Source organism: Hevea brasiliensis, chromosome 13, assembly GCF_030052815.1.
Source record: "Hevea brasiliensis isolate MT/VB/25A 57/8 chromosome 13, ASM3005281v1, whole genome shotgun sequence".
NCBI lineage: Eukaryota > Viridiplantae > Streptophyta > Magnoliopsida > Malpighiales > Euphorbiaceae > Hevea > Hevea brasiliensis.
Window position 1 is genome coordinate 65,918,640 of NC_079505.1, and position 17,756 is coordinate 65,936,395.

General features: G+C 28.6%; 2 protein-coding genes across 4 annotated transcripts; one reads left to right on the forward strand and one right to left on the reverse strand.

Moving 5' to 3' along the window:
* Positions 1-3,841: 3,841 nt before the first annotated feature.
* Positions 3,842-7,262, forward strand: LOC110650975 (eukaryotic translation initiation factor 5A). The gene is made up of 5 exons (XM_021806148.2): positions 3,842-4,174; positions 5,196-5,318; positions 5,973-6,029; positions 6,689-6,763; positions 6,912-7,262. Exons 1-5 carry the CDS (start codon positions 4,052-4,054, stop codon positions 7,014-7,016), a joined length of 483 nt encoding a protein of 160 aa, XP_021661840.1. The 5' UTR covers positions 3,842-4,051; the 3' UTR covers positions 7,017-7,262.
* A 2,215-nt stretch (positions 7,263-9,477) lies between these two features.
* On the reverse strand, positions 9,478-11,778 carry LOC110650973 (probable purine permease 5). 3 transcript variants are annotated; one of them, XM_058132075.1, is made up of 2 exons: positions 11,657-11,778; positions 9,478-10,734 (listed from the first exon to the last, which is right to left on the reverse strand). In XM_058132075.1, exon 2 carries the CDS (start codon positions 10,724-10,726, stop codon positions 9,662-9,664), a length of 1,065 nt encoding a protein of 354 aa, XP_057988058.1. In that variant the 5' UTR covers positions 10,727-10,734; positions 11,657-11,778; the 3' UTR covers positions 9,478-9,661. The 3 variants fall into 3 exon arrangements, with proteins under 3 accessions (XP_057988058.1, XP_057988056.1, XP_057988057.1); XM_058132073.1 differs by having other exon boundaries at positions 11,635-11,764; XM_058132074.1 differs by lacking the exon at positions 11,657-11,778 and adding an exon at positions 11,428-11,628.
* Positions 11,779-17,756: the final 5,978 nt, after the last annotated feature.

A 17,756-nucleotide genomic window follows, 5' to 3' on the forward strand; every position in this document is an offset into this window, starting at 1 on the left:
TATTCATATATAAATATAAACTAATATAAGACAATATGCAATAAAGCTTAAATTCGTATATATTAAAATCTTGTGCAATAATTAATTATGCCAACACTTATTTCACAGTAGATTAGAAGCGAAAATTTACTACATTTTCAATCATCATCTAAGATTCTAATGTGCAATAAGGTTAACCTAATTAATCATGCAAGGAGCTATATTATTAAATTACTAAAATTAAATATTAAATAAATTATTATTTAATGTTTAATATTTAAATATTTAATAATACACAAATACACATATATATGTCTTATATGCATAGTTATTTATATATAAATAACTTCGTAAAGACAACTACAAAAATATATATAATAGCACAAGTGAAATAAAACAACACAAAATTCATATTCATGTCATATATATCAAATAAAAAATTTAATTTAACCTCTAATCCAAACAGAGATATAAACTTCTAAAAACAAATTGAGAAGATAAATTAATTTTCAATAATTCAATTAAAATCATCAAAATATTAATTTTAGTTTGCCCCATGTATTTTAGAAAACTTTTTTTTTTCTAAAATATAAATGAATTAAACACTTTTAATTTTATTTCCTAATCATATTATTAGAAATATTAATTCCAAAACAACTTTAGAATTAATACAATTAATCTTAATGAGATCAATCAACACTGATTTTAATTGAATTTATCAAATTAATTATAATTGCCAAAAAAAGATTGCCACTTAATCTTAGAAAACAACTTTTCCAAAAAAAAAATATTGAATTAAATAATTTCATTCAATAATTTATTTTTCAATTGTCCTTAAATATTAATTTTAGAAATTAATTGCTAAAATTAATATTGATATATTAAACATTTTAATTCAATACCAATAAATTAATTTGTCATTGAATTAATTCTAAAAACTAATTTCTAAAATTAATATAGAATTAAACAATCTAATTCTAATACCAAATAATTTACATGCTATTGTATTAATACTAGAAAATAATTTTTATAGAATTAATTTAAATCAAACAATTTAGTCTATATCCCTATTTGATGAGAATTAAAATTACAAATATGAATTAACAATTTCATTCGATTTCTAATTCATTGAGGATTAAAATCTTAATTTTATTTGAATTAAAATAATTTAACTCAAATCCTAATTGAATTAAAATTAAATTTGTAATTTTATTAAGTCAAAAAGAAGGCCAAGTGGAAGGAGTGGCTTTTTTGTAATTTTGTAAAAACTTCAAGGCAAATAGGTAGTGGCATTTGATTTTGGAGAAAAAAAAGGTCATGGCAAAACTGTAATTTTGTCGAAAGTGAGGGGCATGGCTTAAAACGCCTTCTTCTTCCTCTTTCCTCTTGGTTCTACAAAAAAATCGTATGCTCCATGAAACTAGCCACTGCCAGTGCAGTGGCAATTGCTGGCCTTGCTACTAGTCTACTAGCTTTTTTTCAGATACGACAACAAATAAAATATTTATAAAATTATTTATTTAAATTTAAATTTATTTAATATTTTTAAAATTTAAATTCATTTTAAATTTAATTAAAATTTATTATCAACTATTCGAATTCATTCTTTATTTAATTATTATTATTAAAAAAATAAATTTATTTAATTTTATATATTTTAATTAATATTATATATTAAAAATTATTTTAATTAATAATTTATGTTTAAAAATTTAATAATTCTATAAAATATTTAAATTTTATTTTATATATAATAAAATATATAAAAAATTATAAATATTATTATAAAATATATATTTTATATTTAATTAAATATTTACATAAATATGTTTAATAATATATATCTAACATATAAAATTTGAATCTGTTATGAATATTATTTTTTAAATTTAAAATTTTTTAAATTTAATTATATACTATCCAAATTCGTCTTATTAGAATTTAATTAGATATCTATAAAAATTTGACTCGTTTTCATCTCTATCTTCTTCGGCTATAGCTAGGCCAACGACAGTGCTAGCTTAAGCCAACAACCATGAATAGAACCCCAGCCCTGCGCAACGTCCCTAGATCTTGGAATAATTCCAGATGCAGCACCACATCGATGATAAGTCTAGCCAACAGAGAATAGCATCACCGACGACATGCGCATGACAGGCACACAATAGATGGGTTGGAAACGATCCCTTGCTTTAGTGCAATGGTTCATGAAGAGAATTTCCAAATTCATTTTCTCAAGATTTAATTTTTCTTAAGAATAAAAACTGAAAAATAAAATTTCTAGCATTAAAAAGAAAATAACAAAGATCATGAAGCTCTGGAATCAATATTTTAGAACAATTCTAGAATGCCAATATAATAAAATCCAAATCCGAAAATTAAAAAATTTATCAATTCATAACCATATTTTAACACATGCGAAATCTGAAAAATTAAAAATCAAATTTGGAAAAATAAAACCACATGTCCAAAAAAATAGGAAACCTTCATATTACATTATTTAATTCATAAATCAACACCAACATCAGTAAGAAAACATGCCATAAATAAATTACACATGTTAATTAGATTAAAAATAAGTGTTTAAACTCTGATACCAATAAAAAAAAATTCATAAATTTAACATGTGAATTCTCATTACTCATGTTTATATATTAACTCAAATATCCATCATAATTGTTATCATAATTGTTTCATACAGTTAACCATGTAATCATATGTTTAGGATAAATTTTAACCATCTCTAAACTTATATGGTAGTAACATTATTCTTTAATTTTAAAATATAACATAAAATCTCTTTAACTTTTAAATTTTACATAGTAAAATATACCTCTAACTTTCAATTATTGATTTTCTAGTTAGATGCTGACGTAAACAGATCCAACGTTGTGCTTAGTCAGTTTTTTTTTTCTTTCTTGTGCAAAGTATAAAATTATTCTCTTTGCATATGAAAAATTATTTTTTCTACAAAGAGTAGAAGGATTCAATTTACACATGTCTTGAAAGAAAAAAGAAAAATGATGACTAAGCGTTACGTTGGAGCTGTCTAGATCAATGTCTAACTGAAAAACGGTGATCGAAAGTTAGAGGGATTTTACTGTGTAAAATTTAAAAGTTGAGAGAATTTTATATTATAATTTTAAATTGAAGGACTATAGTATTACAGCTATATAAGTTCAAGGATGATTGTTAAAATTTATAACACTTATTTATGATAATGAATTATATAAATAAACCATAATCTAGATATACACCTTATTTACCGAGATGAAATGAGTATTATAATAAAATTGAAAAAAAATTATGGATAATTTTTTTTCTACAAATAATTTTTTTTTCTCTCAAGTAAATTTTGCCTTTTGCAAGTTAAAATCAAATTGTTTTATAATTCCACTTTTTTCTCATATGTTTTTTTTTCTTAATTTTTAACTTATTAATATCATTTTTTATTTTTAACTTGTTGATATAACATTCAGCATTAAAATTTTTAATATTATAAATAATTTGATATATATATATATATATATATATATATATATATATATATATATATTAAACAAAGAAATTAAAAAATATTAAGATTAAAAATTTTAAATTTTTATAAATTTTAAAATTAATTTAAATGATAAAAATATAGAATTAAAAATAATTTAAATAATAAAAGATATTTTTAAAAATTCAATATTATTCTTTTCTATATATGATAAATAGATATAGGTTATATATAAAATATAGATTATAGATATTTGAATATTTTTCTATAGAATATGTCAAATAAACGTTTTAAGTAATGCGTTGAAGAGATAAATTAATCTAAATATTTTTTATTTTTTATTTTTTATTTTTGAAAAAAGGCAGCTAAACTCAAGGCATGAATGAACGGGCGAGATGAGAGATGTGATTCAGATTAACCATGATTAGAGAAAACGATGATTGATGATAATGGTGATGATGAGATGATCCTATAATTCTCAAAGCTTTTGCATAAAATAGGAAGTGAACGCCTTCAACAACTCATTCTCTTCCAGTTCTCAGGAGAGACAGATTGAAAACAAACCCTAGGAAAAAAATGTCAGACGAGGAACACCACTTTGAGTCCAAGGCCGATGCTGGAGCCTCCAAGACCTATCCTCAACAAGCTGGTACCATTCGCAAGAATGGCTACATCGTTATCAAGAATCGTCCCTGCAAGGTTTTATTTATTTCTTTTTTGGATTTTGCATCTGCTAATGTTTTATTTTCACCAGATCTCTAATGGGTTAATTCTCTGTTTTCTATAGTTTAATGCAAGAAATTATTGTAAGGTTTGTGTATTTTGTTGTGGGACTTTGTGCACATGAAATTCTATGCTTTGTGGTTAATTTTTGGTGGTAGTTTCTAGAGGCAACAGGAAGGTAACACCTTGGATCTCCTATTTGTAATTTTGCATCAGGAAATCAGATTCTGATATAAGCAGCTCAAAAATCCTGTAAAAGTTTTGAGGTTCACATGGTGCATGTGTGTGATGCCTTTCATCTGTTTCTTGGATTTACATTAGAGAACTGACCAATGAAATAGATAATCATGGTTGATGTACTTTTGGCAAATATGTGAGCTAGCTGGCATTATATTACCCTTCTGGATGTTGATTTTGGCCTCTTTCACCAACATGTCTCATGTTGAATGAAGGTGTGAAATGCATCCCTTTGGAAACTTGCATAAAAAGGATACTATCTCATTTATGTGTCATTTTGCATCTAATTCTGATTTATACATACTGCAATTTTGCCTCTTATAAAGAATTGATATGATTGGATTAATGATAAAGTTTGTTCATTTGAAAAATTTTACAGCCAATTCTCTACTTTAGGGAAGCATGTAGAGATTTATCATGGTGGCAGGTTGGTTCACGCAATGGCACAGTAGTCATGAGGTGCCATTTGTTATGCAAGCTAAATATGGGCTTCCATTGCCAGTTTTCTCTGAGTTGGGAAGCTATTGCTCTAGTATTAAATAGCTTCTACACTGCCCTTCATTTTACTGCTGTCTTGTAGTCTAACATTCTAAATCAATCTTACTTATAGGTCGAGGCCAAAAAGTGCTAGTTTTTGTAGAAGAAATAATGGAATATGTGACAGCTTATAGAAATCTCTTTACCGTAGCAGTGTCAATTTTAAATACTTTATAATTTGTAACCTTATTGTATTGACTCCTTTTAATCCCCTTGAAAACAGGTTGTGGAGGTTTCAACATCAAAGACAGGGAAGCACGGTCATGCTAAGTGCCACTTCGTTGGAATTGATATATTCACTGCAAAAAAACTTGAAGATATTGTTCCTTCATCCCACAATTGTGATGTAATACATATATACCATTCTTTACTTATTTTGCTTCCTTTATTTATGTTTTCATAATTTACAACTAAGTTCTTGAGTGTATCAAAATCTACAAGTTAGTTCCTGGTTTGTTTTTGAGTTACGATTTGGTCCTTAAATTTAAATTCCGTTGACAAATTAGTCTCTGCCATTAACTACTTTTCAATTTGAAACAATTTAATCCTTGAAATTTTGTTTTATTAGCAGAATAGTCCCTACATCTAAATTTTATATTTAAATAATTATTTATTTTATATTTAAATAATTTTAGATAATTATTTAAAATAATTTTATGTAATTATTTAAATATAAAATTTAAATTTATGTACTATGTTGCTAATAAAATACAATTTTAGGAACTATTTTGTTAATAAAACAAAATCTTAGGGATTAAATTGTTTTAAATTGAAAAACAATTAATGGAGTTAACGGTGAATTTAGACAGTAGAGACTAATTTGTTAACAGAATTAAATTTTGAGGACCAAATTGTTAATAAAAAATATATTAGAAACTAATCTTTGAGTTTTCTATACCTGACGGACTTAATTGTAAATTACTCTTCATGTTTTTAGTTTTCACGAAAAATTACTTGGCTGGTTGATCTTCCACTTCTATTGTTTTTTTGTGTTTCACAGGCTCCCCATGTTAATCGTACTGATTATCAGCTGATTGATATCTCTGAAGATGGTTTTGTAAGTTTGTTCAGTTGCATAGTTTTCAAATGACTGTTTGAGGGAATACTGATTCATTTTGATTTAGCTGATTGTTATATTACCTGTTTATTGGGACAAAATGATTACTTTGACCAGTAGCTCATCTATCACAATAGCACACTTTCTTTATTATGATTTTTCCTCCTATTAATGTTCCTTTCTACTGTTTGAACTTTTAATATGATTACTTTTGACTTCGCAAACTTCGCTGTGATCGCTTTTTAGAGAAGAAGCAGGGAGTTCTTAAATTTCACTAGCGAGTGTGAAAGTATGTGGATCTCAAAGTAATGGTTTTTAAATTTATCTGAAACTCTAAACTTAAGTGTTAAGAAGTAGAAAAAATTACAGCTATAAACCAGGTGGAATGGAAGACAAGAATCCATATAGCCGACTTTAATTGGCTAGGGATTGAGGCTTAGTTGAGTTCTCATGCAAATTAGGTGTTGCTCTATTTTTAGGAAGTTCAAAGAACACTAGACAAAATGGCCAACAAAATGGCCAAACATACATTATCTAAAAGGAAAAATTAGAATAACAGTTGCATTGTCGAGGATTAAGGTTTGGTTGACTTTAGTTGCATTGACTCTAGTTCTTCTAAACGTAGTTATCTTAACTAATTGTGATTCAATGTCCTATAGGTGAGTCTTCTGACTGAAAGTGGAAACACCAAGGATGATCTCAGGCTTCCCACCGATGAAAATCTGCTCAGCCAGGTATCACACGTGCATTTCTTTTTCTAGTGCTTGCATAGATGCCCTTGTACTTGGTCATAAAGTTTTTTTTTATGGACTTCATCTTTTTCTCCATGGAGTGTGTTTATTTTGCTGTCCAAAAACTGAATTTATATTATTGTGTACATAGATTAAAGATGGGTTTGCTGAGGGGAAGGACCTTGTGGTGACCGTCATGTCTGCAATGGGAGAGGAGCAGATCTGTGCCCTCAAGGACATTGGTCCTAAAAATTAAAAATGATACTATAGCATTAGCTATAGCTGATGGTGAAACAGTCTTTATGTTTGCTAACAGGGAATTTTTATCTGCTAAGCATATGTTCAACAAACTTTTATTAAGACAAGTATTTTAGCTGTGTAATCAAGAATGATAAGGCTTGTAATGAGGGAGGTGGAGAAGAGAACCAAGCTTTTCGTTTCCTGATGGAGGGAACTTGGTGTTTCGGCAGGAAGGAATATATATAAATTTTACTGTTTTATATATTCTTCTGGTACTTTGAGATAAATTAAGGTATGTATCAAAACCATGACCCCCATTTGTTTTCTAGTTAAATTTCTGATGATGATAGCTATAAAAGCCAACTGATGTTTGTAATTTTTTAGTAGAGACGTGTTATCTCTTGTCGAGAGTTCGATTAGCAAACTATATTATTTAAACATATGGAAGATCATGGATTATGTGGAAAATGATTTAGACATCGATTTTATCCTCATCTGGGTTTCTTGCCCATCATTTTTAAGTTGGATGGTGTTTTCTAGGGTTGAAATTCGGGTAGGAGCTTTAATAGTGGCATTTGGGATTGTAAAAGCATCATCCTTTGAATTTGGTCTTGAAGAGATGTGGAGGCGAAGCCAGGATGTTGTTTTTCTTGTTCTAATGGGATAAAATCATCAACCAACTCACTGAACCCTTGAACCCACTATGCTGTTCCAACGGGGTGGCACTGGCAATAAAGGGTGTAGTGGTTTATCTTGTTCTTTTTAGGACTGGCTTCAAGGGTTCCGGGATTCTCTTCTAAGTTGGTTTATAGGTTTTGTTTTCTCCTGTGTGGGTTGGTCTTATTAATGATTTGAAAACATGCCTTAGATGGCCGGTATATAAATTAGGATGTTATGACATAATTAACCCTATTGCCTTTATATTTGGAAAAACAAATGAAAAAATTATTAAATTTTGGTTTTGTTATGCATCTTTGTCCTTTTGTTTATTTTTGTCAATTTAGTGTATAATGGTAAAAATTTAGGGAAAATTTAGTGATAAAAGTACTTATGATAGTAAAATTTAAAAATAAATTATTTATTTATTATATGAGATTAAAGTTTAATTATTATTATTGTTTCAAAATACAATGACGCAAGTGTTAATTATAATATAACACAACCGAAAAAAATAAGAGTGTGCTAAATAAAGCTTGGCTTTAGCTTAAATTGAAAATGCGCCTAACACCAAAAAATAAAAATTTATCAGTAACACTGGATTGTGAGATTAAAAATTGACTTCCGTTAGCCGAAGTAGAAGAAGAAAAAGAAAAAAGAGAACAGAATTATCTAGCTTCGCTTTGCATGCCAATTAGCAAGTACAACATAAGAATTCGAGGATGGGCAATGCAACTCATATAGTGGTACTAATGTCGCCTTCAGGTTGTCATATTGTAAAATAATGATGATGATGATGATGATGAAGATGATGAACATTCCCTTCTGGAATGATGGATTCAATAATAAAACAGCCCTTCAATCATCAATCTAACAAATTTTCTTTTCTTGGTCATTAGAACCACAATAAAATGTACGAGTATTGACCATGAATTACAAATACCTTCTCTGACTGCTCATGGTAATAAGGTTGAGGACAGGTTGCTTTAGGTTTGATTCTATACTAGGATAATAATCACGATGCATATCATTCATCATTCACAAACCATCACAAAGACTTGATCACTGGGTGGCTGCTTCAATGGAAATACCATTTGTTACTAAGTCTTTGTTTTTGTTTCTTCCTTTTTCACTTTATCCTAGCTGAAAGCATTGAGCAACTCCTCACTTGAGAAAAACTTTGAACAGAACTCCTAAATGCCTCTGGTCTTGGGCTACATAGGAGATACCTTATCAAGAAAACACAAATATTAACTTTCCCTTAAGCAGTTTTTCATCATGTGCAAAATCAGTATGACAAAAATATTATGCTTATTTTTTCTATTGGTCATGTCGTTCAATGCTAATTTGTTATCAGCTTTGCTCATTTTTAAGAACGCAGCAATACAACATTGTATTTTATGCTAATTATTAAATTAAATTATATAATGGGATAGAGACATCTATTCACGAGTGAACGGTAAAAGGGTTTATTTGCAAGTGAGATTAACAATTAGGAAAGAGAAAAAGGGATAAAGTAGTAATTTCATACTTTGCATGTGAAAGGGATGATTTCTAAAACAAAATTAAAGTTGAAGGATTTTCTTGTAACAAATTAAAGTTTAGAGATGACCATGAATACTAAAGTTCAGGGATGATAAAGTAAAATTACCCTGATAACAAAAAAAATTCATTTTCTAAACCGAAGGGTGTAACTTGAACCTCTGCACAGCTTACAACCATAATAGCCAGAAATTTTGCTTAGTGCCAACAAATATTTGCTTATTCAATCTACTGAATTTTATTACAAATTGCAACTCCTTCCATAAATTTAAATTACATGAAGAAGAGTATAAGCAATTATTTGAGAAATATATATACATGCAATACACAACAAAATTCTTAGATAAGTTCCAGCATCTGGTGAGAAGAAATATATTATAATTGCATCACCAAGCAATTTATGTATCACCCAAAAAGGAGAAAAAAAAAATAAAGCAGAAAATACAGCAGATAATCGAGAAGCTATGATGAGGAAGCTTTACTAGAAGAGGAATTGCCATAGATGTAAGAACCAAATCCCCAGAATGTTGTGATCAAAGAGAGAATCTTGAAACCGCTCATGGGGTCGTGCAGCAAAATAACAGCGGCAATGCTTGTGAGAGGTACCCTCACTGCATTGAGAACACCAGCCAGTACAGTAGAAGCCAAATAAAGCACAGCAGTGCCTCCCAGTAATCCCAACTGAAAAGTAATTGTACCCCAGACAAGAACCAGGATATATGAAACTTCACCACCTTCAAAATTTTTAGCCTCAGATTTCATCCCTTGAAAATCTTTATTCACAATGACCCCAATGGTGGTAAATACGAAACCGAAGAAAGAAACCATGACCTGCTGCTCCAATACAACATGGAAGGATCTTTTCCCCAACAATTTAATGAAAACTAGCTCTGAAAGAGCAAAGATGAGCCCATGGAGAGCAGATCCCAAGATATCCCATATAAAACCCATAATATACTGATGGTCACTGACATAGTCATATCTGTCAGAATCTGAATCCAATGCAATTATGGTTATAGCAACTGTAATAATCACAATAGCATTTATCATTGAAGCATTCAGTTTGTTTTTCACAATAAAATATCCACACAGAGCAGAAAACACCAGGGATGATGAAGCCAGAAGAGAGGCAGTTGATGCTGGGAGATAAGCATATGCGTATGCATACATCAGGTTGTCAGCAGCGCTTAAGAAACCCAACACAATATAAGAGAGAATGAGTTTTAGGGTCAGAGGAGTTGGAAATGTTTTACAAAAGAAGTAAGTGGGCAATAAAATTAAAGCAGTTAAAGGCCACCCAGCAACTGCCACCCATGAAATAATCCACTTGCTTGTACCCCCATTTGCATAATAAACACGTGAAAGTAGACTTGAGGCAGGAAACGCCACAAGCATTGCTCCAACACTCGAAAGTAGAAGAATCCACTGTGAGATTGGCTTTCTTTTGTGTGCTTCCAAAGCCTGAGTCTTCCAGTTAGACATTTTGTCACGCATTGAAATAGAAGGTCGCGCTGATTCCTTCTCCATTCTTTCATCTGAGTAAGAACAATTGGAAGCAATACTATTGCAGTCAACTGCATTCTCCTTATCATTATCTTCAGTTAAAAAAAACAGAACCTTTGTATATCCAAATTGATCAAATGTTACGAAATTAAAATTTTGCACGTAGGCACATGTGCGAGCGAGTGCTTTTTTACAGGTTCTGCTTCTGAATTTATATCCCTTTTACTTTCATCATTCAAATCCAACTGGAATTATCTATATAAGGATCATTCATTCATTGACGAGAAATTGAGAATGAATGATGAACAAATCACAGCCTAGAAAATTATGTCAGTTTCTATTTGGATGAGAATTTAAAAAATGAATGGAATTCATTTCAGTATTGAAATGAAATTTGATGAGTGTGGATGAAAATCTGCTTGATAATGAATTTGAAATACTTACTAAGAAGGTGTAAAAGCATTTTGATTTCCTCCTCTTAACAAGTCTAAATCTTTATGTAAGCAAATTTCAACTGAAAAATCAAACTTAAAATCCTTAGATATCAACTTTCGTAATAATATGCAAATGAAACCAGCTGGATGGAAGGATTTTAAGCAAAAAAAAATTTAGATGTGATTTTAGTTTAATTATTTGAATGAGAATTGCTATTGAATGAAGGAGCCAGTTATGTGCAGAATTAAATAAACATATTTGAAAAGAATGATAAATTCAAAGATACTTACAAGAAAAGGGCATTCAAAATCCCAAAACATGATGATGCTTTACCCAACAAAATTCCATCCAAAACCCAGTAATCACACTCAAAATTAGCTTAAAAAAACTCCCAAGAAGAAAAAGCAGCTTAAAAGGAAAACCCAGATAGTAAAATGCATAATTAAGGCTAATTCAGTGTAATGAATAAGGAAAAAAGAGAATTAAAAGGAACAAACCAGCCACTAAAAGCACCTCTACCTCGTTCTTGTCCATTATTCCAGAAAATGGGTATTTTGTGAGAGTGGGAAACTTTTTGCTCTTACCCAACTTTAGTTCTTGTCCATTAATCTAGCAATTATCTATCACATGTTTTGATAAAAAAACAAAGTATCTATCATATTTTTTAATATAAAAAATATTTTTAAAAAGAAAATTGAATTCAAGGAATAGCTGAATTTCACCCTATATTAATGGGGAAATTCACTTTAGTTCATTTTTCATTTTTAATTCAAATTAGCTTATTAATTTTAATTTAAAATTAATATAATTCAAAAATTAAGTCTTAATTTTTTTAATTTAAATTAAAAAATAAAAAAATTTAACCTAAAAATTAAGAAATTATATTTTTTAATTTTCAATTTAAATAAAAAAATTTAAATTTAGACTATAAATTTTAATTTTTAAATTAAATTATGATTAAATTAAAAATTTTAAATTAATTTAAATAAATAATGAAAAATAAGTTAAATTCAACTTTGTATATGAAATTGAATATTTTGCCATCAGATTATCAAATTATTCCTGGAGGTCAATTATATGGCAAATAATTTACTCTTGCACGTTGCAATGACGATCCTAAAGCCGAGGTCTGAGCTTGCCAAGATAATCAGTTAATCACAGTCGTCCAATTTTGAGAATGATATTTCACCATTTGATAATCCGTGGGATCAGCTCCGCCATATATAAAATGACGGATATTTTATATTCTCAAAAAAAAAATTATAATGTTTATTTTGAGAAATGATAAATTTATAATTTAATTTTTTTATTTTAAAGAAAAATGAATTAATTTTGAAATATATTTTTATTAATAAAATAATAATTTTATTTAAATTTATTATCAATTAATTATAAATAAAAACATTTAATCTTTTTTTTCTAAAAGCAAAATCTAAATTTAAAGACTAAAATTATTACAAACATTATAACTATAAAAATCAAATTATTTTAATTAAATTTTTATAATTTTTAATTGGGTAGGTTACTCTTTGTGTTCGCAAGTTTAGCATGCTTGAAACTTAAGGCCTATTTGGTATTGCTTTCAAAACTGTTCACTTTTTTAAATATATTAATTAGAAAGTTTTAAAAAAAATTAAAAATTAAATTTGATCGGTTTTAGTCAATATTAAAATAATAAAATAATTTTTTTTAAATCATTTTTTTAATGGTATCTAAAATAATGCTTTTATTCAGAAAAATAATTCATACTTTAAAACTCAATGTCAAACAGGCTGTTAGTGAATGCCACAACTGCTCTTGTTTGCCTCCACATGGACGGTTAGCATTTCTAATACCATACTTGGATCATAGTCTTAGATGATTATATATAGTATGATATGATTACTCAATATATTTGAAAAAATTATTCTTAAAAAATATGATTTTGGGTATTAACTATTATTTTATCATAGTTTTTCAAATCATTAAACTGATGGTTTTGGATTGTTTAAAAATTTTGTATTTCTATTTTATCCTTACATAATTCATTTTCTCACAGATATTTTCTCATAAATATTTAGTGATTAATTAAAAAAGTAAAATACGTCTTTAATTATTATTACGATAATATTATTTATGAATTAATATTTTTTTAAATAAATATCTTTAAAATATTTATAAATTTAAAATAATAATAAAGAGAATTTTAATAACTTTTATATTTATTTTACCTTATCATATCATGTTATGTAACAAAAAAAAAATATTATTAAATCATCATGTAGCATACTATCTTTTCAAATATGTTAGCAATAAAAATCATATCATATAATTAAAAACATATATTAATATACATTAATAAATCACACTACACTTAATCTAAACAATATATCAATCATAGGATTTTCAAAGGTTGTGTTTGTGAGTCTTAATTCTATCAAAGTTTTCGTTCCCCAATGAAGCCATTTACATCCCCCGTAATTCTGAGGTTTGAAAGGATGGAACAGTGGGAAGTTGGGAAATTGGACTTGGTAAATTCACTATTAGAGGGAGTAGATCAAGCGGCTGGTCTTACCTCTACTTTAGAAGAAATTAAATTGTATAATTGTGCAGTTGAGCGAATTCTCTTGGAGTTTGCTCCCAATCCAAAGAGACTTAAAATCAGGTGGTGTTCACATTTAAAATCCCTCTCAGCATCTGAGGAAATCAAGGAAAATTCAGCTCATGTCCTAATTTGACAGAGTTTTATGCAGAACGGTGTCCTGGACTAACAAGGGCACTTCTACTGCCTCCTGCCATTCTAGAAATGAAGTTGAAGGATGATTCTCGTGATGTAGAGTTGAAGAAATTGCCTTCTGGGCTGCATCATATGGAAATTCAGAGGGAATAAAACAGGGAGATGGTCTTACCTCTACTGTAGAAGAAATCAAATTGTACAATTTTGCAAAAGAATGCTTCCCGCTGGAGTTTTTTCCCAATCTAAAGAGGCTTACAATCAAGTTGTATTCACATTTAGAATCCCTCTTAGCATCTAAGGAAATTCAAGGAAAATTTAGTTTATGTCCTAATTTGATGGAGTTTATGTAGAAAAATGTCCCAAACTTTTTCAAAGCCACTTCTAGTGCTCTCCACTAGAAGGAGATGAAAAAAAAAAGTGCTGTTGTTGCTGCCCTTCACTCTCACCTGTCTTGGAATCGAAAGTCTTCAAAATTTGGAATCTCTCAACTACAAGGGGCTTATATCCAGTCCATTCCAGAGCGCAAGCAAGTGGTGGAATTAGAAATAGTTGATTGTCCAAGACTTAAATTCAAAGTCATTGCAACTGGACTGTTGACGTCCACTCTCACCTGTCTTACAATCCAAACTCTTAAAAAACTGGAATCTCTTTAACTACGAGGGGTTTATACAAGAGAGTTAAGCGTCCGTATGCCCTAACCTTCAGTCCATGCACTATAAAAAAATAATTAATTTTACAACTTACCAAAGTCAGTTACTATTAGCAATCAATTTTGTAACTGACTTATAATTTTGATTTTCTTTTTTTAGTAAAATAGTTAATTTTTAAAAATATAGCAACAAATTCAAGAATGGATTGCTAAATAGCAATTGATTTATAATTGATTACTAAAATCAATTGTTATTAGCAACTGACTTATAATTGGTTAATAAATTTATTGCTAATCGAATTAGAAAATTTTTTAATATACTATTAGAAATTGATTTTAAAATTGATTGCTATTAGCAATAAATTGATTGCTAAATTTTTTCTCCAAAAAATTCTTGCTCAATTTTTTTTTCTTTTTTGGATTTGTAGCCTATTGTAATTGATTAAAATTAATTACTATTAGTAACTGAATTTGCATTGCAATAGATTTTTTCCCTCAAAAATTTTCGTCTAATTTTTTATTTTCTTTTTTTATTTGCAACTAATTTATGAATTGATTGTTAACGGTAATCAATTTTTACAACCTATTTTATTAGTAATTAATTTTATAACTGATTTTTTCCCCCAAAATTTTTGCTATTTTTTTATTTTATTTATTTTGATTTACAACTAATTTGCGAATTGATTGCTAACAATAATTGATTCTTGCAATCAATTAAAATTGTTTGCTATTAGCAACTGATTGCGAATCGGTTATAAAATTTTTCCATCAAAAAATTTCCACCCAATTTTTGGAAAAAATTAGTGACCGATGATCGATTGCTAATTCATTTATATAGACCACTACTCATTTTCTTTCTCCACTACTCACTTTTTTTTCTCATTTCTTCTCTTTTTTTTTTTTTTTTTCCTTCATTATCTTTTTCATTCTCACATGTTTTATTTATCTTCCTTTCTTTTCTAAAATATTTTTTTCACCATCTTTTTCTTTTTCATCTTTTTTATTTAATTTATTTTTCTTTGGCATAAAATAAAAATAATTTATACAAATATATTTTTGTTAGTAAATTATTTATAGTATTAATTTTTATTAATTTTTTTGTTATAATATATATATATATATATATATATATATATATATATAATTTTTTTAGTAATTTGTCTTATAAATATCTTTTTATATTTATTTTTTTTGTTAATATTTTTTATAATAGTTATTATTAGTTATTTTTTATAATATTTTTATATTAATTTTTAAGTACCAATTTTTTTATTAATAATTTATTATTTTTGTAATTTTTTGAAAATTTTATTTATTTAAATTTTTTATTTATTATTTAAAAATGTAAATTTTTTATAATTTTTTTTAAATTAACAACTAACTTTTTAGTTGCTAGATTAATTGTAAATAGTAACTAATTTATAAAATAATTACAAAATTACAAAATTAAAGACATTAAATTCTTAACTACTGATTATATTTCACTGATTATAGTTGCTACTAACAACAGAAAATTTTTTGCTAAAATTTTATTTTTTTAAATTTAATTAATTTAACAAGGTTATCGTTTTTCTTTCATTTTTATTTTTTATTTAATACATGCAAGAGCTGCTCCCTTCCCATGTAGGATTGGAAATAAATGATTGTTCAAAACTGAAGCTGTTTCCAAAAGGAGGTTTGCCCTCTCAATTAGAAACACTTTGTATCGCAGACTGCCAAGGAGCCATTGCTGGCTCATGAAACGTGATTTCTAGATGCTGCCAGATAATGAAGTGGAATCCATACTAGAAGAGAAGTTCCTCCCCTCCTCTCTTACTTATCTTTCGATTATAAACAAGCGGAATACCCATGCTATGCATGGTAATATATATGTATATATTAATTTTTAATTAAAAATATTTTAATATTATTATTTAAAATATTAAAATTTTAAAATATTAATAATAAATTTTAATTAAATAAGTTAATAATTGCTCTCAAATCAAATAAGTTAATAATTGCTCTCAAATCAATGAACTTAATAGCCATAATGTCACGACCCAACCTATGGGCCGGACCGGCACAAGGACCTAGGCCAGCCTAAAGCCCCCGAGGCCTGTAGTAAGCCTAACTATTCCTTAACCCAACTCTAAGGCCCATTTGGGCCCAATTTCAAGAATTCAACCGGACAGAGTCCGGCCATAAAATAGACCTTTCAACGAGGAGTTTTTAACTCACCCGACCTGTAAACACAATATATATCAATTGGGGAGCTCAGATCACCCTCCACATACTCATAACAACATAAAATAAATGGGAGCTCAGCTCCCTCGTTCAGCCCAACACACATGCATAAAATAATAAGTTTACAGGTCCGCATTGACAATTTATATTACAGACCCAATTCAAATAAATATTTCTAACACATGCAGAAATTCTAGAGTTAACAGGTTATACAAACAATAATAAACGACCTGCGAGGGAGAAAAGTAGGTTAACCTCAAAAATATCCTCTTGTGGCTTGGAAAAATATTGAACAGGAGTGAGCGTTAGACTCAGAGAGTAAAATATCAATTTTAACCATAATCTCTATAACTATCTAAAACTAATGCACCATGTAGAGTGAAATGCAACATCAGCAATATTTTCACATCATAACAGCAAAAAGGTAATTTGGAGCATTCACACACCCAATAATATCAATCATAATATATGGGAGCTGATCCCCTATATAGCTCTTTTAAATCCAAACTGTGTCAGCGAAGAACTCAAGCCGGACTTTCGCTTAATAAATCAAATCGGGGTCCCAGCGAAGAACTCAAGCCGTGTTTACCCCGAAGGACAGGGTCCCAGCGAAGAACTCAAGCCGTGTCTACCCCGAAGGACCGGGTCCCAGTGAAGATCTCAAGCCGTGTCTACCCGTCCTATTCATAGTTAACACCACATCACCCACATGCCAATGCACGCACACTGCTCCAAATTACCACAATAACATCCATGGCACTTTAACAGTTATGAATGCAACATAAAACGTGCCTAGAGTTTAACTACATAGATACATACATATAAGTGATGCATGGGCATGCTTAAATATATAATAATATCGAAATTACAATTAAAATTAATATTTTACTCACAGACTTGACAGTGATCACTGTGGCGGCTGGGCGGAGGAAGAAGGCTGTCCCGGCTCACCTGACAATTTTATTACAATCATTTAATAAATTTGACTCAATACAAGCTAAGAAAAAAACCAAATACGTCATAAGTCGTGC